At 38.7% G+C, this 26,202-nt stretch overlaps 2 protein-coding genes across 9 annotated transcripts in view; one reads left to right on the plus strand and one right to left on the minus strand.

The window, feature by feature from the left end:
- Rb1 (RB transcriptional corepressor 1) overlaps nucleotides 1–18,265 on the plus strand; it is a 138,233-nt gene extending 119,968 nt beyond the window's left edge. For 3 of the 5 annotated variants that reach the window (XM_059273339.1, XM_059273342.1, XM_059273343.1), the window contains 9 exons: nucleotides 1,137–1,282; nucleotides 3,642–3,787; nucleotides 5,137–5,241; nucleotides 6,196–6,309; nucleotides 6,414–6,577; nucleotides 9,603–9,633; nucleotides 13,179–13,321; nucleotides 13,911–13,960; nucleotides 16,405–18,265. In XM_059273339.1, coding sequence (XP_059129322.1) covers nucleotides 1,137–1,282; nucleotides 3,642–3,787; nucleotides 5,137–5,241; nucleotides 6,196–6,309; nucleotides 6,414–6,577; nucleotides 9,603–9,633; nucleotides 13,179–13,321; nucleotides 13,911–13,960; nucleotides 16,405–16,478 — 973 coding nt within the window. In that variant the 3' untranslated portion in view covers nucleotides 16,479–18,265. Of the gene's footprint in view, nucleotides 1–1,136; nucleotides 1,283–3,641; nucleotides 3,788–5,136; nucleotides 5,242–6,195; nucleotides 6,310–6,413; nucleotides 6,578–9,602; nucleotides 9,634–13,178; nucleotides 13,322–13,910; nucleotides 13,965–16,383 lie in introns of all 5 variants that reach the window. The other 2 variants (XM_059273344.1, XM_059273341.1) reach the window with 2 other exon arrangements.
- A 4,243-nt stretch (nucleotides 18,266–22,508) lies between these two features.
- Rcbtb2 (RCC1 and BTB domain containing protein 2) overlaps nucleotides 22,509–26,202 on the minus strand; it is a 42,299-nt gene continuing 38,605 nt past the window's right edge. For 3 of the 4 annotated variants that reach the window (XM_059273347.1, XM_059273348.1, XM_059273346.1), the window contains one exon: nucleotides 22,509–22,946. In XM_059273347.1, coding sequence (XP_059129330.1) covers nucleotides 22,806–22,946 — 141 coding nt within the window. In that variant the 3' untranslated portion in view covers nucleotides 22,509–22,805. The other variant, XM_059273349.1, reaches the window with a different exon arrangement.

A 26,202-nucleotide genomic window follows, 5' to 3' on the forward strand; every position in this document is an offset into this window, starting at 1 on the left:
CCTGGTTGTTCTCCCTTATAGGACTTTGTATGTTGGAGGAAGGAAGCAGTGAACAAATAAACTCTACCATTAGTTGATTTTAGTCTTGGTGCTATAAGTGAAACCAATGGAGTGACAGGAAGGTGAGACAGAGAAGGTGATAGAGCATTTAGAGGCTTCCCTTTTCTGATGAAGTGATATTTTGACTAGAGACCTGAAAGGCAACTGAATGCTGACCATGGAAAATGCTGTTTGGGGAAACTGACTAAATTGGAGACTAGAAAGAAATCTAGGGTGGATGGGTCCTAGTAACAGTAGTACAGGTAAGGTTGAAGGGGTGCACCGGGGTTAGAGTCTCTAAGTTCCTATAAGCTATAAGAAGTTTAGATTTTTATAAGGTAGTGGGAAACCATTCAAACACAGATGCAACTGTGTATAATTTGTATTAAAAGACTATTCTGACTGCTATTTGAAGTACAGTTGGACTTGAGGGCTAGAAAGCATCAAGACAAGAAAATGGAGAAAAAAGTTCGAAGACTTTGAACATCTTAAAAGAGGGGTGTGGGTGACTTGGTCTGTCATAAACATTAAAGATAGAAATGGAAGGTCTGGAATGTATTTTGCAATAGAAATAACAGGTTTTACATTGATTTGATTTAGAGCATATTTGAGGAACTAGACAGATGGAGAAATTTTTAAATTTCATTCCTAGGCCTTTTCCTTTAAAGCGCTAGATGCTATGTAGTGACATTTGTTTGGGATGGAAAAACTGGGTGAGGGAATCCAGAGTTCGCTTTGGCCTTTGAAGGTCTGAGAGTCTGTCCATGTCATAACTGAATATCTGCATCTGGAATTCCAGAGAGACCTGTTATTGTGCAAGTTAAGTCATTTTACAGCTGTCAGTTATGTAAACTAAAGGAAAGTCAGGGAGATTGAAGTTTGGAAAGGTAGCACATTTTCCCTGGTAAGCTAGCTTTCCCAGCTTGTATTTAAATAACTGACTCATTGAATTTGGTATACAGTATTATATCAAATAGGTAAAATGTGTCTGAGTACATGTATATAATTGAACACAACTCGTGTGTGTGTGTGTGTGTGTGTGTGTGTGTGTGTGTGTGTGTGTGTACAATGAAGACTTATCCTTTGTATATATCTAGGTATCTTTCTCCTATAAGATCCCCAAAGAAAAGAAGTTCAACTACACGTGTAAATTCTGCTACAAATACAGAGACACAAGCAGCCTCAGCCTTCCATTCTCAGAAGCCATTGAAATCTACCTCCCTTTCCCTGTTTTACAAAAAAGGTCAGTAGAAGATTACTTTCAAGAGCACAGACTCTGGAACCAAGCTTACTAGGTTGAGTCATAGCTGCAGTACTTATGATATGTGACCCTGAGCACATCACCTAACATCTCTATGCCTCAGTTTCTTTGCTTATAATATGAAAAAAGTAATAATAATCTGTCCTATAAGGATATTGCCTTATAGGAATTAGAGGATAATTAGTACATATAAAATGCTTTCAGTAGAGACTAGCATACAGTATGCACTCAGAAAATGCTATGTTAGTGTTGTTTCTGTTGTTACGTCTTCAAATTAGTGTTTGCAAATACACTAGTATTATTTTTCTTTTCACATTTTTCTCCAGAGTTGAGATAATATAGACATATTTCTTGGATATTCAGGACATTTAAGAAATCCGCTAATCAGATTACATAGCATTCTGTAGTTGTATGCAGATGTAGTAGAATAGCGAGGTCCACCCTACAAATCTGTGGTGTGTAGCCAGAAGTTTCTCCGTCCTGCCCAGCCCCGCAGTCCTGCAGCCACTTATAAAATAATCATTCAGAGGCTTATATTAATTACCAACTGTATGGCCTATGGCTTCAGCTTTTTGTTAGCTAGCTCTTTCATCTTAAATTAATCCATTCCTATTAATCTATATGTTACCATGTGGCTGTGGTGTTACTGGTCTGCTGGCATCTTGTTGCTCCTTTGACAGTGGACTGGTGTCTCCTTGACTCTGCCCTTCTTTCTCATTATCACTTTTGGATTTTTCTGCCTGGTTCCATCCTGCCCTGCCATAGGCCAATGCAGCTATCCAATGAGAGCCACACATATTTATAGCATATAGAAAGACATCCCACAGCACTTCCCCTTTTCTGTCTAATCAAAAAGGAAGATTTTAACTTTAACATAGTAAAATTATATATAGCAAAGCAGTTATCAAGCAAGAATTACAGTTACAATATCTAGTCTATTTGTATTTGGCAAAATTAAAGAAAATAGTCCATCTATCCTGTTTTTTGTGAGTCTAAAGTTTTATATCTAAGTTATCTTTTATCATGATTAAGGAAAACTATAATTATAACTATCTGGTCTTTAACTCCATCCCAGAAGGATATAATATTACCTGAGTAAACAGGAAGTGCATGGCAAGCAGCTTCCATAATTTTAGAAATTACAGAGACATTTGGCTGCCTGGACAGTCATCCAAAGTTTTTCTGTAGCATTGGGGCATTTATTTTTAGCCTGTAGGCCTAGAGTCTCTGGCATAGCTTTCAGTGAAGCAGGAAATTTTAAGGACTGTTCTGCCCCTTCTGGCAAAGTTCGTCAGTCATTTCTCTCCATGTTCTGTAGAATGTCTGGCAGTCTCTTCTGAAAAGCAGGAACCTGAAGGACCATCTCTCAGTGGTCACCTTTCTGTGGTTCCTGCATGTCCAGTTTATACAGCATCCTGTCAAGCAGTTGAGGCAAGGGCATTTTTTTGCCCAATGACTAACTTTTGTCATAAAGAAAGCAAACTCTATAATGAGTTTATTCGATGCCCATCATCCTCTTTGAAGTAATTGGTGCTGCAAAAGCAGATGTGTCTCATTGTCCAGAAAAGTCTAGGTTTTAGAAACATTTTAAATGCCATATTCTATAGGTCTTTGAAGTGTTTGAAGATTACCTACCTAACTGAAATATATCTATGCATACCTAGAAAACTTGATGTACAGTAAAGTTTCAGACCTTTGGGGATAAGTTATTAGCTTTGAAAAGTTCTGTTTACCCTATGCAAGATTGTAAAGGAACATTTTGAACCATGGGTCTTTACATGTAAAGTAAATGGATAAAAATACAAATTCCTTTCCTCTGAAGTCATATTTGTAGTGGCACCATTAAACTAAACTTCCTATCATGGTCATATTGCACTGATAGAGTTTACAGTTTTCAAGAGTATGCTCCATTGGTATTTATAGAGAAATGCATGGGTTTTTTTTCTTAAGGTTGGAAAAAAAGAATAATCACTTGCAATTTCATTATTTTAAAAATTATCTCTCTAATATTGTTAATGGAAATTTCCAACAACTATGATGAGTGATTACCAACAGAACCAAAGCAAATCTTATTTGGTTTACCTAATTTCACAATATCATATGACCTTTCCTCTCTGCCTCAGTTTCATAATGTAGTAGCCAATTCAGCAAGTATTATTGAGCCTTGTGTTTGTAACACTGCTAATACTAGGAATCATTTATTTATAATGAAAATAGTCTTAGAGGCTAAATTATTATTAAAATGCTACTTACAATATTATAAAGGAATTTAATGTTTGAAAAAATCCACTCATAATTGAAAATGAACAGTAAACAGACTTCATTCCCCTTATGTCTGCAGTGTACCGTCTAGCATATCTCCGATTAAATACACTATGTGCACGCCTTTTGTCTGAGCATCCAGAACTAGAGCATATTATCTGGACTCTGTTTCAGCACACACTGCAAAATGAGTATGAGCTCATGAAAGACCGGCATTTGGACCAGGTAAGAAAGTCAATCATTTCACCGTCATATCTTCCCTCTTCCTACTTACTGTTAACTGTGTGCTGATTTCCATTAAAGACTGGATTCAAGTGAACAGCTATATTAGTTTAGTAATCTATTTCATCACTTGTTGGGTGCCATTTATATTTTTTTGCTATAGTTCTTACGAATCAGAGTTTTAGATTTTATATGTATATTTTAATTAAGACACAGACATTATTTATTTAAAAATTTACCAAGTAACTCACTTAGCATAAGTCTTTTCTATATTGTGATAAGCTAGATTTCATTTTAGTGTAGAAATAACATGAGCCAGGAACCAACTGATCTAACCAGGAGTGGTGACATATGCCTGTAATCACAACTATTCTCAAGAGGCTGAGGCTAAAGACTCACAAATTTGAAGACTGCCAGTACTACATGACAAGTTCAAGGCCAGCCTGGGTAACTTACTAAGACCCTGTCCCAAAGTAAAAATAATAAAAAGGCTGGTGATGAAGCTCAGTGGTGAAGCTACTGAGATAACACAGACAATCAGATTCCTAGAGAATAAGCTTTTTGCTTATTTTTGCTCAGATTTTTATGAGTGATACTTTAAAGGAGAAGAAAAATATCAATTGGCACACTGCATCATAAATGGCATTCTCAGTGTGAGGCTCAGTTGTAAGACACTGAGCAGGACATGGTGAGCAGGAATCCTTGGTAACAGCGGATGTCAGCAAAATGTTGCAGAATGATGAATACTTGAATTAGGGGGAAAAGTTCATACAGATTTTAAAAATTGATATTTAAGGCCACAGAGAATCATTTTCAAATCTTAGTTTTGCATTTAAAATAGTTTTATTGAATGATACCATGTAGAAAATCTTTTTATCATAGTGATATAGCCTAATGAAAATTCAACAACAAAACTAATCTAACCTACATTCAGATTGAGTCAGAGCACGGTTAACAGTATTAGGTTTCTGTCGTCAGCACGTCTGTACATACCAAATTATTACATGTTACTTCACTGGATAACTTGAAACTTTTTCATACAACCTTATAAAAAAAGTACTAATCATACAATTAGCCCATTCTAGTTTCAACACTTTTGATAAAGATTAAAGAGCTGGAGCTACAGTCAGGGTAACTTAACAAACTGTGTAGTCAGTACTGAATAACTGAGTTAGCTGCTCTCATTTTGTTTTGTAAATACAGATGTTTTGGTTAAACATCTTACATAGACTTCAGGTTAAACCAAGCTCAGAATAGGTAAAAAAACTTAGAAGAAATTAAACTACTTTCTTTTAAGGCCCAAAGAAAGATATACTAAAGTTCTGAGTGCTTCTGTCACACTTTCTTATTAGATTATGATGTGCTCTATGTATGGCATCTGCAAAGTGAAGAACATAGACCTTAAATTCAAAATCATTGTAACTGCATACAAGGATCTTCCTCATGCTGTCCAGGAGGTAGGTAATCTCTCATGGTAAGACTTTAAAAAATAAATCAATGTTCATAATTTATGTCAGTTGTTAATTAGGGATTATATATTCTGATTTAGTGTTATAATGTTGGTTAGTTATTTGCAGCTAAAGTGAAATTAGAAAATTATGACAAACTATGAAGTATAAATCCACACTTGAAGTTCATAAATAATACTATATTTATATATAGTAATAACCAGGATATTTGAAATAAACTTTGTAGTATATTAGTTTTTATTTTTCCATGGAAAAGACAGTATAAGTGAATCTTTATAAAGACATAATAGGATTTTCCATTGCAAGCCCATTTGTGTTTCTAGTTTCCTCTCCCACAGAGAGGCCATCATGATTAAACACACTTCATATGACACACATTTACACTATGCTGGAGCACTGCAGGGAATCCTGGGTTATTGTTTCATCAGTTGGACATGGTGGCCCAGGCCTACAATTCCCACTTGGAATGCTAAGTGAGAAAGAGACATCATGAGTATGGAGTTACATAGCTAGATCTTGCTTATAAAAATAAAAAATGAACAAATAAAGTAAAATGGAGTTGCATAATAAATGTTGATATTAAATGTCTGCTTCTTGCAAGGGAGTAGTGCACACTTCCTGAACCCTTTAGACTAGGGGCTGCTGTAGGCCAGTGAATGTTGTCTGCATACTGGGGGTTATGGTGTCGACTTGAGCTCAGCATAGCCTATCTAACTCTTGTAGGATGGCCAGCTTTCCATCCGGCTATCAGGCCCTTTCTCTGGATCACCTTGGTGACGTTTCACTTTGAATATATAATCTAAATCTAAAGAAGCCTTTTCAGATTATTGTTTTCTTTATAAAATGTGGTTTTTATAAAACTATGTACAAACTATTTTAAAAGAAAATTTAAAGAGACAAGTTCTTAAATTCCTGTAACATGTTTTTATTATTTTTCCTCAGACCTTTAAACGTGTTTTGATCAGAGAAGAGGAGTTTGATTCCATTATAGTATTCTATAACTCAGTTTTCATGCAGAGACTAAAAACAAATATTTTGCAGTATGCCTCCACCAGGGTATGTTGAAAATATCCTTTGATTGGGGAAATCTAGTGACAAAGTAATGGATCCCCACCAAAACATTGCATCAATTACCTGTTTTCCTTTTGTTTTGTCTCTAGCCTCCTACCTTGTCACCAATACCTCACATTCCTCGAAGCCCTTACAAGTTTTCTAGTTCACCCTTACGGATTCCTGGAGGTAACATCTATATATCACCCCTAAAGAGTCCTTATAAAATTTCAGAAGGTCTGCCAACACCCACAAAAATGACTCCAAGATCAAGGTTGGTGTTTCCTTTTTAAGGGAATGCTGAAAAAAAATACCATTTACATTGATAATTTTGATTGAAGCATAAAAATGCAAAGCTTTCTTTGTTTAGAATGGGCTAGGCTGTTGGGTATCTAATTTCCTTATGTACCTTAAGTAAATGTACAACAAGAATTTGGGGAGAAAGAAATGCGTTTACTTCGATGGATTTTCCCAGCTGGTGAGGTCCCCTGTGTACATAATTTAAGAGCCAATGTTATGTGGTCTTCAAAACACTAATAGTTTCTGTGGGTTTTTTGTTTGTTTGTTTTGGGGGGTTCAAGATAAGGTTTCCTTGTATAACAGCCCTGGCAGTCCTGGAACTGGCTCTGTAGACCAGGCAGGCCTACAACTCACAGAGATCCGCCTGCCTCTGCCTCCCACCTGCTGGGATTAAAAGTGTGTGTTGCCACCACCCAGCTAAAACACTAATAGTTTTATAAGCCATTGAAGTAGATCATTTTAGCTTAAAAATATTTATTTATTTACTTACTTATTTACTTACTTACTTACTTATTTTAAGCAAGGTCTCAACTGTGTAGCCCTTGGGCTAGCCTGGAACTTGCTATATAGACCAGGCAGGCTACATATTCATAGATCTACTTGCCTCTACTTCTGAGTGCTGGGATTAAAGTCATGTGTCATCATGCCCAGATTCTTTATTCTAAATTTACTGTAAACTCTATGGATCTTAGTATTTTGCTTGGGCTGGCAACATGGACCACCCATAAAAGTACTTGCCACACAAACCTAATGATGAAATTGATTCCTAGATCCATGACAGAAGGAGAGAACCAGCCTCCCAAAATAGTTCTCTGACTTTGACATGCTTGCCTACATTGACACACACACAGATCATATATACACACACAGTAATAATAATAATAAATTTTTTAAATGAAGAGTTCTTATTAAGTGTAGATTATTGTCAATTAAAACCCACCTTTCTTAATTCTGTTGGTATATTTCTTACATTACATTGGGAATTTCTGTTTCAAAAGGGCTCTGGGTCAGCAAAATGAATGCGAAGTTGTTTAAAATTCTCAGATGAAAGATTTTGTACAATGACAAATCATATCTTTGGCTTTGAAGTCCTTCATTTGACTAATTATGTGTTATCATGGGCTATTTGAAATTGGCTTAATGTTTATAAAGTAGGAGGTCATTTAACTAGTATAATTAATGCAGCCTCATCAGAAATTCTCAGTACATGTAGTTTGTACCTAGTGGGCAAGAAAAACAAATGAGAAAAGGGCTCTATTAGCTTTTTAGGAAATACCTGAGTAGTACATTTAATTACATGAGTAATGCACACTTGTGATTAAAATTGCAAACTCTGTAGAAAAAATATAAAGTGGGAAAATAACTGGAAGTATGGTAGAAAGCTCCTGTGTGTGTGTGTCTGGATTCCTGTTTGCATGTTTCCTTTTTCCTCTTTGAAGCTAGATCTTTCAGTGTGTGCCCAGGATCGCCTCACATTCACAGCAGTCTTACTGCTTCAGCTCCCGTGTGCTTCAGTTACAGGGGAGCCACCATGCCCAGCACACTTTGGGGCTCCTTTTAGGAAGAAGCCACATTGTGAACATCCTAATTGGCCAGTCACTGATGAGGCTCTAGAGAATTGTAGCATTCTGTTCATGCAGCATATTTAGGTATTCTGATTAATCAAATGTACATGGAAGGATGTCCCTTATCAAGAAAATGGATGGCAATAAAATCTACATAGCTATTATTTCCATATGTATATTTTTAAATCTTTATTGGCCTACAAAAAGAAATACTTTTTCAACTTCATTATCAAAAATATAAATTATAACTGAGTCTGGTAACGTAGACTTGTGGTCTCAGTTGCTTAGGAGGCTGAAGACAGAGTATCACAAGTTCAGGTCCTGCTGGGCAGCTCAGTAGACCTTGTCAGGAGAATGGTTGGGATGTAGCTTGGTGGTATAGCACTAGCCTAACATATACAAATGCCCCAGTTTCAACCCCTGTAATGAGAAACCAAACCAGACCATTAATGATATATTTGAAATGAAGACAAATAGAATAATAAGGATCTCTGATTATAGAATACATAAAAATAACTCTTACTGCATACCAATATAAATCCTAATTAAAGTCTGATTATTACTTTGTAAACATAAATTTTTACATTGTATTTATTGAGGGGAGCGGGGCTCAGATGCCATGGCACACGTGATGGTCAGAGGACTGCTTTGTAGAGTCTGTTCTCTAGTCACCTTTCTATGTGAGTTCTGGCGATGGAACTCAGGTTACCAGATGTGTGGAGCAAGTATCTCTACCTGCTGAGCCATCTCACCAGACCTTCTTAATTCTTAAATTGTTATTGTTATTGTGTTGTTTCATATTTATTTTAATACTTGGGGGCCATGCATGTTACTGTGCATGTGTGGGGGGCAGAGCACAACTTGTTGGACTAATTCTCTCCTCTGAGTTTCAGGGACTGAACTCAAGTCATCAGGCCTGGCTACAAGTGCTTTCACCTGCTGAGCCATCTTACTGGGCTTTTAAATTTTACTTACTGACTTATAAGTTTGTATCAAATGCAACTTAAATTAGAATGAGGTTACATTTGTTGACTTATGAAGAACTAAGTAAAGATAATCTTAAAACTTTCTAAAAATCCTCTTTAAATGTGGGCCATGGCAGAATTATACTCTACAAACCTAGAATTATTGTTGCAAATCTAAGAGGTCTGGAGGTATAGCTCAGTGGGAATGCATGACTAGCATATTTGAAGCTTTGGGTTTGATCCTCAGCACCACAAACAAACAAACAAAAAACCACCTGACTACTTATGTTTTAATCACACTAGCACTAGTCCAATAATCCCTAATGGATGTAAGGTGTCAGTGATTTCAGGGACAGAAAACCTTTGATCTCCAGTGGTTGAGAATGATGTGTCTATGCTCATCTCTGCACATCTGCACAGTTTGTGTCTAGTTTTCACGACTAACTCACATTTTATCTTAACTTGACAGAATCTTGGTCTCAATTGGTGAATCCTTTGGGGTGAGTATTTCTTTCTATGAAAAATGATGTCATAGATTGTTATACAAAATATACTGGGCAATATGATGCAAATATTCTGTACGCCCCTACATCTTCCTTTATTTGGTGGTTTGTTGTCAGACATCTGCATATGAACATCAGTGATTTATATTGCAGCTATAAAAGAAATGGAAGATTTCCATAATTTCAGCTTATAGGTATAATTGTCCAGATTTGTCCTCTAGTCATATTATATAAAATTGAGAAAGCCATCTGAATTTATTTGCAAATCAGGTTTAACTTTGAATAATATTCATAATTGATGACCTTCCAAATTGTTTTCTAAACATTTCTCTGAGATTATGTAATATATATGTAATTAGTCATTTATATACACATACAAAGTGTTTTTATGCTCACAGTACTCCTAAAATGAAACGTGTATTCTCCAACCTATACATAGCTGGTGTCACCCAGTTCAGTTCAATTTGACTTGATTACCCAGTTGTCTTTGGATCCCACAGGTCCCAGGGCTGAGGTCATTAACTTTTCCCAGATGCCAGTCAAAAGTGGCAAGTTCCTGGGTTACACCAGTTTTCCATCCAAATGGGCTAAAAGTCAGAGGATCCCTGTAACTTCTTTCCTTTCCAGTTTGACCATTTGCTAGAATATTTGCAAATTCTGGAAAATGGTTTACTGACTATTAACAGTTTAACAAAAGATACAGATAAGCACCAGATGAAGAGACGCATTAGGGTGTTGTCCACTGGGGTCCCTAACCTGTTCCTGTGGCGGTAGCAGGTCAAGAGCTATTCCAATCCTGATGCTGAAGAATTTCATTTTGTACTAATAAATCTCTACTGACTTTCCCCACCCTAGAGGTTAGGAACTGTAGTTGAACATTCTCAGCTTCTAACCATGGCTTATCGTTCTGACACTCTGACCCCACGCTGATGCTATCTAGGGGCCCATAAGGGGTCTCTCTATTAGAACAAAAGATGACCTATCATCCTTATCACTCAGGAAGTTCCAAGGGTTTTAGGGAGCAGGAAGACAAAGGCCACATGGTACACATGTATGTACATAATCTCATATAAATGTTTACACAGTGTTTTGAAAATCAGTAACTCACAATTTGAAATGAGGCACTCTGGAATGAAGCACCATCTCCACACACGAGCAGCATGTCTCTAGCTCCTGGTCTCCTTGCACACGTACAGTGCTCTAATGCTCATCCAGCCATTGGCTCTCTCCACCCCTTTCCCACTGCCTTCTTCCTCCCTCTCAGTGCTAGTCTTTCTCTGGTAAACAAGGGACTGTGACGGTGTGATGGTGGAAAGGGTAAAGGCACTTGCTGCATAAGCCTAGTGGCCTGAATTTGATCCCTAGAACCCACAGAGAAGGTGGAAGGAGAAAACTGACTCCACAAGTTAGTCCTCTGACCTCGGCATGTGCACCATGGTACATATGCCCACATTCACACAATCCTGCACACATAATAATAATCCTAAAAGTTTGTTTTGAAATAATTGGTTTCATGATGAGCCAAACACAATGATAAATATCTGTAAATTTAGCACTTGGGAAACAGGCAGGGGGATTAAGAATCTGTGTCTACTCATAAATGAAAAATCAGTTCTCTCTAATGGAGTCTGTCTGGGGATACAAACCACTCTTAAGGGCAAGTCCCATGCCCAGCAGTAGATGATTTACACAAAATGGAAGTTCTTTGTCTCATAAGGTTTTGATAGGGTTTCTTTTTTTTTTTTTAACATTATGGGTGTTTTATGTATATATGACAGCTTTCAGTTTTATGTTTTTAGGGGACTCTTATGTGTACAGATGTGTGTCTCTGCATCTATTTGTGTACCTTGTGTTTTTCTTTGGCTCTTTTTCTCCTGTTTGTTTTGTCCTATTCTTAGTTTGTTTTATCTTACTTCATTTATTATTATTATTATTTAGATGTATGTTTGTTTTCTAACGAGACAAAAAGGGGATGAATTCCAAAAAGGGGAAAAATGGGAGAAATCTCGGAGAAATTGGGGGAGGTGAAACTGATAAAAATATATTGTAGGAACAATATCTATTTCCAATGAAAGAAAAAAATTAAAAAGAGACTGTGGCTAGCCTGGGCTACACAGTGATTTGTAGGCCAGCATAGGATATATAGCAAAAATGTTGTTTTAGGGGAAAATAAGGGAGAGAAAGAGAAAAGGAGAGGAGAAAGAGAGAACAGGTGTGTGCGTGCATGAAGGCACACTCTAGAGCAGTGGGTCTCAACCTTCCTAATGCTGCAGCCCTTTAATACAGTTCCCCATGGTGTGCTGACCCCAACCATAAGGTTACTGTCATTGCTACTTCATAACTGTAATTTTGCTACTGTTATGAATTGTAATGTATATATTTTTTGAGATAGGAATTTGCCCGAAGGGCCGCAACCCACATGTTGAGAACCATTGCTCTAGAGATAGGTTGAAGTATGCTAAATGAAGTGTAAAAGTCAGTTTTACAGATACTCAGTGCTGTGACGTCTGACTCAGGATAGGCTACAGCTGCCAGGGTTCACGAAGGAGCTGTGGAGTCGTGCAAGCACAGCTGGAGCGGGGCAGCTGTGAACAGAGGTCATCAAGCCTTTTGCTTACTGCACCCTGTAAAACAGTGTAGAACATGGCTATTTGTCTAGATATTAATGGGGCCATGGGACTGAGTTCCTGCCATGCTGATATGTACTATATTTTCATCAAATGAAGCTGATCCTGTCTAATGCACCAGAAAGATCACGTTTAACCTCTACATGAAAATCTGACTTCATTTGTTGACTCAAGTAACATGTAATCTGCATGTCTGAGACAGTCTTGAAAAAGGAAGCTAAGAGATGGACTGTTTCCACATACTTATCTATGGGGTGAGATGGGGTAGTGTGCTGCCACACTTCTTACCAAACTCACGTTATCATGTTACTTAGACTAAAATTGTGAAGTCTTTGACTATTGAAGTTAAAAACCTTTATGAATTATCAACATTTGAACAAATACCATTATCAGTGCTGATTTGTAATACATCAACATATGATGTGTCAACACACCCAAAAAATGAATCACAGTGCTTTGTGGCCTTCCTTCTGATTATGTAATACTCTAAATAAATTATTTATATAAAAATATAAATAAATTATATATATATGTATATATATATATATACATATATATAAATAAAATTTCCAGAAATCTAACCTAGCTCTGCTGCTTCTGTGAAAAGGCCCTGGTTTCCCGTGTGGGTGGGTCCCAGCAAGGCCACAGGCTGAGCCAGTGTGTGATAGCACAAGATGACAGAGAATCAGAGCTGCTTGAAGAAGATGGGAGGACTCAGGAGGAATGGGTGTTTAGTGAAGGCAGAATTGGCATAGCTGTTAATTCTTTTAAAATCTCTCCTTTAGTAAGACAGAGAATTAAAATTAAGAGATTACTTCTGCCTGACTTTTGACATACCTCAAAATAAAATTTGCAGCTGCTAACTTCAAAATGTTGTTATTTAATGATTTTAAATAAGAACTCTGTAAATTGTAGACATCTGAGAAGTTCCAGAAAATAAACCAGATGGTGTGTAATAGTGACCGAGTGCTTAAAAGAAGTGCTGAAGGCGGCAACCCTCCGAAACCACTGAAAAAGCTCCGCTTTGACATCGAGGGAGCCGATGAGGCAGACGGGAGGTAGGAACCATGGAGATGCTTGAGTCTCAGCACTGTCCTGAGCCCCTCGGTCCTTGTCCAGTCAGTTTTCTGTGTTGTGAGAACAGCTAAACAAGAGTAGATGTGGGCCAGGGTGAAGCCCACCTTTCTTTAATCCTGGCACTTGGAAGGCAGAGACAGGCAGATCTCTGCGAGTTCAAGGGCAGCTAGAGCTACACAATGAGCCCTTGTCTCAAAAAAACAAGATAAAAAACATACTGAGTGGGAGTGGTGAAATGGGAAGCACCATGGAAATCCGATGCCGTCTGTGGAAATTAGTGACAACTCAGTTATTAGAAGTCTGCATGTGCTCTTACATGGCTGTTGATACAAATTTGTTAGTTTTAACACGAAATTTAAAAATTCTTCCTCTTGAAAAATACTAAATATTGTGCTTTATAAGAACCATTAAAAATTTATGGGATCATAAATTTGGGACATCTTTATTTTAGATCACTTGGAAGCTTTTGAAATTAAACCAAAAAATAGCATAAAATGCCATTGAAAGCAAATTTACTAGGAAGTTGTATGTATGCTTTTGAAATGCTTTTTTTTTTTTTTCCATCTGCAGTAAACATCTCCCAGCAGAGTCCAAATTTCAACAGAAACTGGCAGAAATGAGTAAGTATTCACTCCCCGAGTTTGCATACAGGGAAGAAGCCTCTGCTTTCATTGAAGAAAACCTTTCACTCTATGAAGGAATCCACACATTAGTCCTTCAATGGAAGAGTTATTTATGCTTTTAAAATACAGTTCAAACAGGAGTATATATTTACCTCTCACATTGGTGGACTAAGTGTGTGCTACCAAGTGAAGATCGTCAGCACACTTCCCAAGAGCCTTTGAATAGTCTTACACTGATGTTGAACTGTAGTTTCAAAATGATTTTTTGAGATTTCATACACGTATACAATGTATTTTAATCATATCCACCCCTCCCAGGCCACTCCACTCAGACTATACTCCCAACTTCATCTCTCCTTCCGTTATAATATCTACGGAGTCAGTCCAGTCTGTGCTGGTGGTGTGCGCACACTAGGGCCGCATGGAGCATGGGCAAACTACCCCGGGTTTGTTGAACTCCCTTAATCTGCAAGGATTGAGACAAAGTTTTTCATTAATGGAAATCAGAATTTTGAAAAATTAAGATCAGGTCATTTTCCAAATGTCAGTGTGACAGGAATTTAGAATGGTAGGGTCATGGGTTGTCACTGAGTAGCAGAGTGTTTACTGCCTAGTGTGCACAGGTCTTGAGTTAAGTCCTCAGCACTGCAGTAGAAAGGCATATGTATACACACAATAAAGTGAGTTAATCATTTTTGGAATATTAAGACAAATGAAATTTTACCCTAAGCAATTATGAGACTATACAAAATGAAGTAGATGGAAGGCAGTATTTGCTGACTGTTTCTGGTTGGCTTAGGCTGCTGGGGGGTAGTGCCAGTGAGTATGATGGGGACTTACAGCCAGGCTTTGGAGATACCAGCAGCAAAAGAAAGCACACAGCAGAACTGTACTTCTGGCTGATTTTAAAAGCCTTTTTCCTTAAGTGTGTTGTTTGAACCAAGGTTAAATATACCAAGTGTTCGGAATATTAGTTATATTAATTAATACATTTCTATTTTATCTTTTAAATTAGTTAGCACACCACCACCACCACCACCACTACAAGGTACATGTAAAGGACAAGGCACTTATAACCAAATACAAGCCTTGGAATGCTTACAAGTATTTTTGGAGCCCACAAACACACGTTACAAGGGGCAGAAAGCTGTTAGATGATGTCTTTTTTTTTAGAGAAGAAGTCTGGTCTGTAGCTATAGTCAGTACACTTCCTGGTAACACACAAAGATACGATTTCCAGTCTCCTCTGGCAGGCTGAAGTTCAGGGTGTTTTTGCAACTGGAAAATTAGGGACAAGCTAAGCAGGCGCTCTGCCAGATTCATCCTCAACTCTGTGCTGAACCAGGTGTGGTACTCGCTAATCCCAGCACTTTGGGAGGTAGAGATGGGAAAATCAAAAGTTCAAGGTCATTCTGGGACAATGTGAATATTTGTAGTTTGTTTTTATGCTGGGGATTTAATGGAGAATCTTGCCCAGAGGACTAATTGTAGGTTTTAAATGAAGAATGTCTGCCTGTAAAGTCAAGAATTTGTTTGCTTTTTTAGTTAATTTAATTATTTTTTAATGTATGTATATATGTGGATTTAGCTGTAAGCCACCAGGCATGGGTGCTGGGAATGGTGTATACAAGTGCAGCATGTGCTTTTAATCACTGAGCCATCTTTCCAGCCCTAAGAGCATAATGATTTTCATGTGTAAAGTCAAAAGTAGTTTTTTTGTTTTGTTTTTAGTAATTTAAGTGTTTCTGGTTTTAATCATATTATAATTAACAATAATTCATTTTTTAAATGTCCATGCCCAGTTTAAACTGTCTCACAAAAGAAAAAAAAAAAAAAAGGTTTTGGGGCTAGGGGAATGGCTACCATTATGGAAATATAGCATTCAGTCTGCAGGGCAGGAATTGTGGCCCTAATAAGTGGCCAAACTTGACTTCAGTGTCCTTAGACTGACTAGTGGTTTGCAATGGAGAACATGTAAGAATGTACATGGTGTATTGGGGGTGGGTCACAAAGAAAACGGTACTTTTTAAATTTTTTATTTGAAGTACACATAATATATATATTAATTTTTGAGAATATTGTATGTTTTGATGATTTCACCCTTCTCCAACTCTTCCCAGATTTATTTTATAATTTATACATACGCACATGCAAAGCAGATATACATACAGACAGACAGAAAGACACATTCTAGTGGTATAGCTTGAGGAAAAAAATTTAACAGGGGAATCTGGCTTTTAAAAAGTTAGGTAGACATGTTAATCCCAGCACTAGACAGGAGAAGCATGAGTCCAAGACCCCATGTGGAAACCTTTACAAAAACCCCCTTACTGCAGGAGTCAGAGCTCCAGCTACTTGACATGAGCATGGTGGACACAGTAGCCCCTGGTCCACTTACCCAGCATCCTCAACACTACCAGTATTCTTTGTTGCTTTTTCAGCTTCTACTCGAACACGAATGCAAAAGCAGAAAATGAATGAGATCATGGATATCTCAAACAAGGAAGAAAAGTGAGGATCTCAGGACCCTGAACACTGTGGACCCTGGGGGACACCTGACTCATGTCTCATGGATGTGACTGTAGTTCCCCGGTTCTGCTAATGGCCATGTTTACTCATGTTATAGATGTAAAATGTGCAGGTACAAGCTGAATATTTGTGTGGATGATTCCTAAGCCACTTCAATGTTGTAATCAATGGTATAGAATTGATAGTACACAGGATTGAGAATCTTGTGCAGATCATGCCATTTAAAACATGAAAGCAGACTGTTTGCATTTCCAACGTGAGCCTGCTGCCCTCAGAAGTGAGGCTGCCTCTGGAGAGGGGTCCTACAACCCCTTATGCCTGGCTGACTACTTTGCCTTTCCTCGTGGCACATGTGTGATGTTTGCTCTTGGTTTTATTAATTTATATGTATTTTTTAATTTAACGTGAATACCCTTAGAAAATGTGTCCTGTCTTCCAGATGCAAGTTGACTGACTGTCCACATTCAACCAAATTATCTTGAATCTTCTACTGACACAAATTGTTACAAACTGCAGAAAAGTACTAATTTCTACACATTGGGCTTGTTAATATTAGAATCTAATGTGCTGTGTGTTTGTTTTACATATTTTACCTTTGAAATACAAGCAAAAAAAAACAAAGGATAAACATATGATACTGTCTTACTACTGACACAGATTTCATACCTCAGAACCTGTAATAATTGATTCTTTATTCATCCAACTCATGCTTTAACTGAAGATTATTGATAATACTCCAGGTTTTTTTCCTTTTAATCATTCAGATTACTGAATTTGTAAGTACCTATGTAGTACTTGAAAGTCCAGTCTGGCCGCAACTGTGCTGCAGAGGACCCTAGTACAGTACAACCCAAGTGCACTTTCTAATGTTTTTGGGTCCTGAAGAATCAAGATACAAATTAATTTTGTTCCACAAGCAGACTGTTAACTATAGGAGCCTTCATTTTTTTTTCCTCCATAGAAGTGTCTAATTGCACCTCAACAATTATTCTACTCTTCTAAATTTGGGACAGTTTGTGTTTTCTCTGGAATGGTACATGTCTTCCAGGTATCTTTTGAACTGGCAATTATCTATTTTTTTTTTTAAGTCAATCTGGTCTAATAACACTGGCTCATTCAAAGCCACACTATTTCTAGTCCAACATTACTGCTAGTAATCAAAGGTGTTTATAATAAGTTAATGTTCTGATTCTGTGCAAAAGCTTCATATTAAAATAGCTGCATTGAAAAGAGGCACTCCCTTTACCCCTCCACCTAAAGGTGTATTTAAATTATCTTGTGGGATTAACTTATTTAGAGATGGTATAATTTAAAATAGGTGATATTTAAGGTAGCATCAGCTAGCATTTAAGAAAATCATTTTTCTAAACTTCATACTTTTTGAAAAGAAATCTGGTCTTGTTAGAAAACAAACTTCTATTTTCTCAGTTTAGTTTCGATTTTACTAGTTTGCTAGTTATCTTGATAACAAAAGCAATAGACAGCTTTTTCCATTTCTTCATTAAGTTTTGCATGAACATCTTACAGATTAGTTAGGTTTTAGGTCAAGGGCTTACCATACTTCTAGGTCTTTTGCTAGTAAATTCAAGTTAGAATTAGTGACAGAATTATAGGAATTTTCAAAGATCCTGTATTGAGATTTCTTAAGGTTGCAGACACTGCACTATTGGTTTTGTTTTTGTACTGGTTAAAACTATACATTCAAAATTGCTATGTTCCTATTTTCTATAATAGTTTGTCTATTTTAAAATAAACTAGTTGTTAAGAGCCTTATTGGTGTGATATGGTCTCTGTGCTGTGTTCTGTATATGAGCTTTCTCCTAACATTCATTCTGATGATCCTCAGAATTACAGAGATGTGCTTTTAGGCCCATAGACATATATAACATATATATAATAGATATTACATTTATTTCTTTAGACATACATATATATTAATTCTGTTCCCTTTTGCCTCAATCTTTGTGAAATGAAGTTGTTGAATAAATTGTGTGTTTTAGGGGACCCTGTTACTCGCACAGTAGGCACAAAGAAAGATCCAGATGAGACAGTAGGTGGCTGTTTAAGTGCCAGCTGGTGGCTGCAGGTCCTTCTTTGTTGACAAACAGTAAATCCATCCAAACATGGAAATAAATGACAGGAGGCTCTTTCACAATAGCAAGTTAGTGAGGACTGGTGGCCCCAGGAATAGGACTGAGCTTCAGAAGAGCTGTCTGCGCCACCTCCACTAGACAGGGGCGCAAAACAACAGAACCACAGGACTAGAAAAAACCGGGCTGGGGTGGCAAATGCTTGTAAGCACAGCACTCAGCAGCTGAGTCGGGAAGGGATGTGTGGGAGGCCAGCTTGGGTTACATAGAAGACATAAAATAAAAATTTTAAAACAGAGGCGGAGAGGAGATAGAAAGACGAGGAGAAAATGTGTTGCAAAAGATACACCTGATAAAGGACTGTTATCCAAAATATACAAAGAACTCTCAAGCTCAACAAAAAATAATTTTTTTTTTTGACCTATCCAGATAGATCACCAGAGCAGCAGCAGATGGCAGATAGGCACATGCAGTGAGGCTCCACATCATGCATCATCCAGATGTGGAGGACAGTGGCAGCACTGCACACTGTTAGAACGGTCAGCATTTGGACCACCACCAAACTACCAACACTACCAAAGGTCGGTGACAACAACTCCTCCACTGCGAGTGGGAATACCTACTGCTTAGCAGTTGCTTACAAGACTAAACGTAACTTTACCATTATATTACACAATCACACGCCTTGTGATTTATTTGCTAAAAGGAACTGAGAACATGTCTACACAGAATGTGGACACAGTTGTTGGGCCACTTATTGACAATTACCACATCCTAAAAGCAATCAAGTTATCTTTCAGTAAGTGAATGGATAAACTGGTCCATCCAGAGACTGGAGTGCTATTCAGCACTAAAAAGAAGCTGCTAAGCCATGGAAAGACAGTGGAGGAACCTGAAGTGTCTAAGACTAAATAAAAGAAGCCAGTATGAAAAAACTGCATGCTCAGATTTCAGTGATGTTTTGGAAAAGGTAAATTTATGAAGACAGAAAAGAAGAGTGTGGGGATGCAGATGGCTCAGTAGTCAGGAGCACGTGTTGCTCTTGCAGAGACCTGGATTCAGTTCCCTGTACCCACATGGTTCACAACCATCCACAACTCTAGTTCCAGGGAATCTAGCCCTTCCTTCTGTCCTTGACGGGAATGAGGCACATATGTGGTGCACCTACATATATGCAGAGAAAACATTACTGCATGTTAAGTCAGTTTTTACAAGTCCAGTGGTTGCCAGGGATTGGGGGAGGAATGGATAGGTAAATCACAGCCATTTATGTGTACTGTAGCAACGGAAATGAGCTGGGATGTTTTCCAGACCCACAGAATGTTCAACAGCAGGAGTGAGACTTACAAAGGGATATGGTTGTGTAGGCTTTCATCAGCTGTAACAGATGTACCACACTGGGGGAGATGCTGTAAGTGGCAAGTTAACACGTCAGTGAGGCAGGGGACAAAGGAAAGCTTTATACCTTCTCAGTTGTTACATAAAATTGTAAAACTGTGCAAAAAAAGTACGTCTTCAAAACAAGTGACTATCCTGTTTGGTTTTATATCAACTTGACACAAGCTTGAGTTACTTAGGAAGAGGGACTTGAAATTGGGGAAATGCCTAAGATATCTTTTTAATGATTGGTTTGGGAGTGCCCAAGCCATTGTGTGACATGCCACCATGGGCAAGTAGTCTTGGGTTATATAAGCAAGCAGGCTGAGCAAGCCATGGAAAGAAAGCCAGTAAGAAGCACCCCTTCCCATGGCCTCTACTTCAGAACCTGCTCTGAGAGTTGCAAGCTGAAATAAAGCCTTTCCTTCCCAAGTTCCTTTGGTATCACAGCAACAGTAACCGTGATGGCTATTCTTCGTTGTCAGCTTGACTGTATCTGAAATGAACTATAATCCAGAAATGGAAGGGCACACCTGTGAGAGACTATCTGCTTAGTTTGAAGTAAGTGAATCCACTTCTAGTCTGGACCTTTGAAGTAGGAAGATGTACAACTTTAATGTGGATCTCGAGGCAGGAGACACAGGCCTTGAATTTGGATTTTGAGGCAGGAAGACATACCTTTAATATGAGCCATACCTTCTGCTGGAAGTCTATATAAGGACAAAGAAGGAGGAAGCTTTGCTCTTTGCCTGCTTGCCTTTGCCTTGCTAGCAAGTCCATTCCTTCACTGGCATTGGAGCCTACTTTGGGATTCCAGCATATATAGAAACCAGCTGAGACACCCAGCCCTGTGCACTGAGTATCTTACTAGGTGCTTGGACATTTGTTCACAGCTAGCCATTGTTAGATTAGCTGGACTGCATCCTGTAAATAAAATGTGTGTATACATACATACACACACACACACACACACACACACACACACACACACACACATATATTCTGTAAGTTCTGAGACTAGAGAACCCTGACCAATACAGTAACCTTACCAACAGCCAACAAGGGCAATAAAATTAATAACTAGATTTTAAAAAATAGGAACCATGTATGTCTTAGTGTCAACTTTGCTATAAGACATCTAAATATCTGCTTTTTAACAAAACAAGTACAGACCATAAAAGGGACTTTTATAAGCCTGTGAGACATAAGGTTGATACTTTATTTTTTGTTGTTCAATAATTTAAAAAGACATTTTGTTCTATCTTCAAGTAAGTACTTTATTATCAAATAATTATACATGAGAACAAGATTTCTATTTCCAAAAAGGTTTCCTTTACATAATATATTGTGAGACACTTAGAAGAATCCAACACATCTTTTCTAGTTTCTCTTTTGCTACAGGGTGGCTTGTTACAGTCTAAAAACCTTTCTTCATCATATTAGTGCTACCCATGAAATGTGTTAGTTCCTTTCCATATAGTATTTACTAGTGCCAGGTTAAGAAACATGTTTTATAGTGACAAAAGCTAGCTACAAGAAAAACATACAATCTTACAGAGGGAGACCCTCCTTAAAATAAAGAAAAGCAAAGGGCTTTATGCAGTTACATAAGGCAGATGATTCCAGAAATAACATTCAGAGTTAATACATCAATAATACCATGTAAGAAGTTAATAATCTGTAAAGTAGAAAATTAAAATTAGCCCTTGGGCCTTTGACAATTTAATTGCTAAGGCCTTTTGTGCATTCTAATAATGCTCTAAATTAGCTATTATTTCTCAGAACTGTGAACTAAAAGAATATGAATCTCAATTACAGACTTCTACTTTTGTTTATTCCTTCACCCAACCTTCCAGCTGTTCTCAGCATACCCTTAAGATTGACCAGAAATAAACTGAATGCCTTTTATACACAAGACACTGTGTTAGAGGCTTAAAATATGGGAGGCACAGTATTCCTTGTGTAACTGTGTATCAGCCAGCTGAATAATGGAACATTTCTCCAGAACAGAATCTAGCAATGCCTCAAAGATATCCTAAGTGACTCAAAGGAAGAAATGGTAACTATGACGTTTTCATTTTTTAAGTGGTATTTCTTCATTTTTCATATGTCTTCATTATACCCTTTCCTTACCTCAACTTCTCCCAGAACCTCCCAACTTTCCTGCCTATCCAACTAAGTGTTCTTTCTCAAAAAAAAAAAAAAAAAAGACAACCAACCAAAATGACAAAAAGTAGCGAAGCAAAACACCAGGCCCACAAAAGCATGGAGCCATGGAATCTATTTGTACTGGCCAACAATTCCCGAGCATGGGGCCTGCGCTGATATGACGAGGCAAATGCACTGATGAACTCAGAGACCGACAGACAGCATGCACAAGACCTGTGCAAGCTCACACCAGACAGAGTCCTGGCTGGAGAAGAGAAGTAGACACAAAGTCCCACCTCTAACCAAGAAGCTATGTACAATGGTACCTGCTGGGAGAGGGAGACTCTCCACCCGAGTAAGACTGGGCTCGTTCTCATTCTTTGAGTGAGTGTGTCATATCCTGCTGGGAGAGGGAGACTCTCCACCCGAGTAAGACTGGGCTCATTCTCATTCTTTGAGTGAGTGTGTCATATCCAGGCGAGCACTCCGTGCCTCCTACTGTAAACTGCGGGTTAGGTAGATGAAGAAGACTGACTGCCATCCTTTTGACAGAACACAGAATTTGGCCAGATGTAACTCTCAACACTGTTCATTACAGAGATGTTGTTCGTCAATGGCTTTTATTCTTTTTAATGTTTTGTTTGTTTACTTATTTTTGCAGGGGTAAAGTGGGAAGGCATTCCTTTCCATGTTAGGGGTCAGTTCTTAAAGGCTCCAACTCTGCTGGCTTTGCTGATGAAGTTCTTCAGAAGATCGTGGTCCATTTCTGCAAACCCTGAAGTTTGTGTTACTACAGTCAGATGATTTATGCAAAATCTGAAGCAGAACTCTTCTAAATCCTAGGAACAACAACAGTTTAATGAATTTGTATTCCCCAGTGCAAGGCAAGAGAATCAATTCCTCTCAGAAAAAGGATCTGATAGCCAGTAAGAGGGAGTTATCAGCAGAGCAGTACAGTTACAGCAATAATATAACTACCATTAGTTCATGTTTCTGAAGGGGTAACTAACAGAAAAGTACAGTGTCCCGGGCGAAGCAGCTAGCCTTTTCTTCAGAGAAGTGTCTACGCAAGGCATCCTTCAGCACCCTTCCTTCCTAGCAACAGTGCGTCATCCGTCATTCCCCTTCAGTACTCGTCCAGAAGCACTGTGCCCTGGTGTTTTAATGCTTCTGCTTGTGAAGAGTCTGTAGGAAGGGAAGACACCAAAACAACTGGCACTGCCAGAAAGCCCGGGTCACTGACACACTTGTTCTTTCTCTGCATGACAAGAGGTGCGATCGATGGGTGCGCTTCACCATGTCACACCTTCAGTCATCTCCACGGGAAGAATCTGAGTGCTAGAGTATGTGCTGGGAACATGCGAGGCTCTGGGTTCAGTCTCCAGGTCCAAAATCATTTATATATTAATGATTATACAGATATTTCAGTATAAATATGTGTGTTTTAATATATATAAAATCGGTGCTGAGGAATGAGCTCAGAGCCTCGTGCAGACTAGGCTTACTAGAGAAGTGTTCTACACCCAAGTACGATCTGACCTAGCACAAGGGATACCCGTTCATGCTCCAATTTTAAATTCTGTCTCTGTTGTTGAAGGTGTTTTATAAAATACAAAGCTCCCAACAGTTACCAAGAAATTGCATATGTACATTGCCTGTTATAGTCTTTTCTCTAAATCTAAACTCTAGCAAATGCAGACAGAGGTTATCAGCAACAGAAAACACTGACGGCCATGCCAGCATGCACACAAACTCACAGGACATTTCCCTTGTGAGAAAGCCAACCAGCTACACAAGGAAAACGCAGCCACTCTGTCCTACAAGAGACTGGAGGCTGCTGCAGTCCCACATGAGCTCTCAAGGACAAAATGGAATAGTCATGTACTCACACGACAGCAAAACTGTGCTGTCTGGAGAGACACCAAATACCTCAAGAGCCACTCGGTAGCAGGCAGCAGAGGAGAGCAGACAAGGCACCTCTTAGGCTAACCCTACAGAATGATGGAGGGATGCCTGCCCACACCAGTACCGATGCTGTGCAAGGGCAGCGGAGCACTTCAGTGTCCTAGAGATCCACACAGTTCCAGGAGAGTTACTAATTACTGGGAAAGCAAAATGACCTTCAGAAACTACCACTTAGATCCACCTTCCTTTACTTTTTAGACTGGGAATTTCCCATAATTATTCTGAGAATAGGATTCAGAAAGAGTTCCTGAGATTCAATAAATTGATATTCAATAGTCTGACTTACCAGAGAATTCTGTCTCTGTATAAGACAAGTCCTTTATTATTTTCAAACACTTTCTCTACTTGAATGCTACTGTTTTACACAGCCTCATTTAACAAGGGCTTAGTTCTATCAGGGAAATGCAGGCACCATGGTTCCCTGTTCATTCTTCTCCCACATGACTCATTTTTGTCCAAGTACTTCCTCTTCCTCGCTCTAAATGAACGTGACTTCCTGCTTTACTCAGAAGAGGCTCCGGAAAGCCCTTCCCTCACCTCTCCATGCCTCTTACTACATACCTATGGACACTCCTCCTTTTGAGTACCCTAGTGAATGGTCCATGATGGATACAGGCCTGCCTCCTCACTCTATCACCTAGTCAAGGACCTGCTCTAGCAACTCTCCCCAGCAGCTTGTTTTTCAATGTGTGGTTCCCCTTTTTACACAAACATGCTTTGATTTGTCTTAACTGGCCCTCCAATCTGCGTCCCATTAAATCTGTCAGTAAAATGACCAGGAAAAGCTGTTTCTCAGTCCCCTGATCCCCAGTTCTGAAGCTTCCATTCTCCAGTCAGGCCTTGCTGTGGGGCTGTGCTGCAACACTATTTTCACACTGGCAGATGCCAGCATGCACCTTGACTCAGCAGGGCTTTAGTGTATTTAAGGATTTCTTACTTCCTATAAAACTCAAGTCTTTCCTAGCTTTCAGGGTACCACCTCCTGAACCATGTGGACTGACGTGTATGTTTCTAAATATGTGAAATTTCACATTTTACTAAGCATTAAAGTTAAACACAAGTACTCATGGAGATGGCTTTACTCTGGTACCTGTTCCCTGTAGTATTCTTTGCTAGTGCCCCTATCTTAGCTTCTGACACTGAATCCCCAAGACCTGCCTCGACCCTGTCTGTCTCATAACACAGCTTGCTTACAGCTCTCAGTACACTTCTCTCTCAACTCCAGACTGGGAGACCCACTCCTCACTTTGTGTCTTTGCTAATGGTTCATAGATCCTCGCCTTTCTCCGAAAATGCTGCTCTTACCCATCCTACCCAACTCGGTGATCCCTGCCATCCTCCACCTCACAGAGAGTTCATCTTTTTAGTTACTCAGCCAAAAACTTGGACATGATTCTTACTGTCCTTCCTGGTCCCCAACCCACATCAACAAACCTTAATGCCTCTGCCTTATAAGTAGAGTTACAATCCAAACACTTTTCACCATTCCTATAGCCAATGACTTGGGTGAGTCCACACTTTACCACTTGCTGGTGGACATGGCCTCCTCATTGAACACTCCCTACCGTCCCTATTCCATGTGGATACAGTTGGGTATGTTTTGTTCTTATTAAACATTGAATGAAAAATGAAACATCAAGTATTTAGAAATATATACAAGTCATGCCTAGTGGCTCAGGCCTATTCTTCAAGGCATGTAGAAGCCTGAGGGCAAGAAGATGGCAAGTTCGAGGCCTGTTTGGGGTACAAAGTGCTCAAAGTTAAACCTGGATTGGTAGTGAGATCCTACCTCACAATAAACAGAGAAGGCCTGGGATACAGCTCAGAGGTCAGCTCTTGCCTGGCAAGTACAAAGCCCTAAGAGTCAATGGCCAGAACCACCCAAAAATAAAAGTTTTTAATAGAAAGGAAAGGAAAGAGGATCAAGCTCTGACCAGGGTGGAGGGGGCAGCCATGCCCTATAACAGAGGACAGTCGTAACGTCTGTTCCATGCATCGTTTCCTCCCTCAGACTTAGAATTTCCTACATAAGCATATTACTGTTTACAAAAGAGGAAAAAGGCATTCTCTTTTACCAGTCTTTTTTTTTTAAATCAATGGAGAGGATATCCTTACACCAAAAGGAAACTC

This window comes from Peromyscus eremicus, chromosome 9, assembly GCF_949786415.1.
Source record: "Peromyscus eremicus chromosome 9, PerEre_H2_v1, whole genome shotgun sequence".
Taxonomy (NCBI): Eukaryota; Metazoa; Chordata; class Mammalia; order Rodentia; family Cricetidae; genus Peromyscus; species Peromyscus eremicus.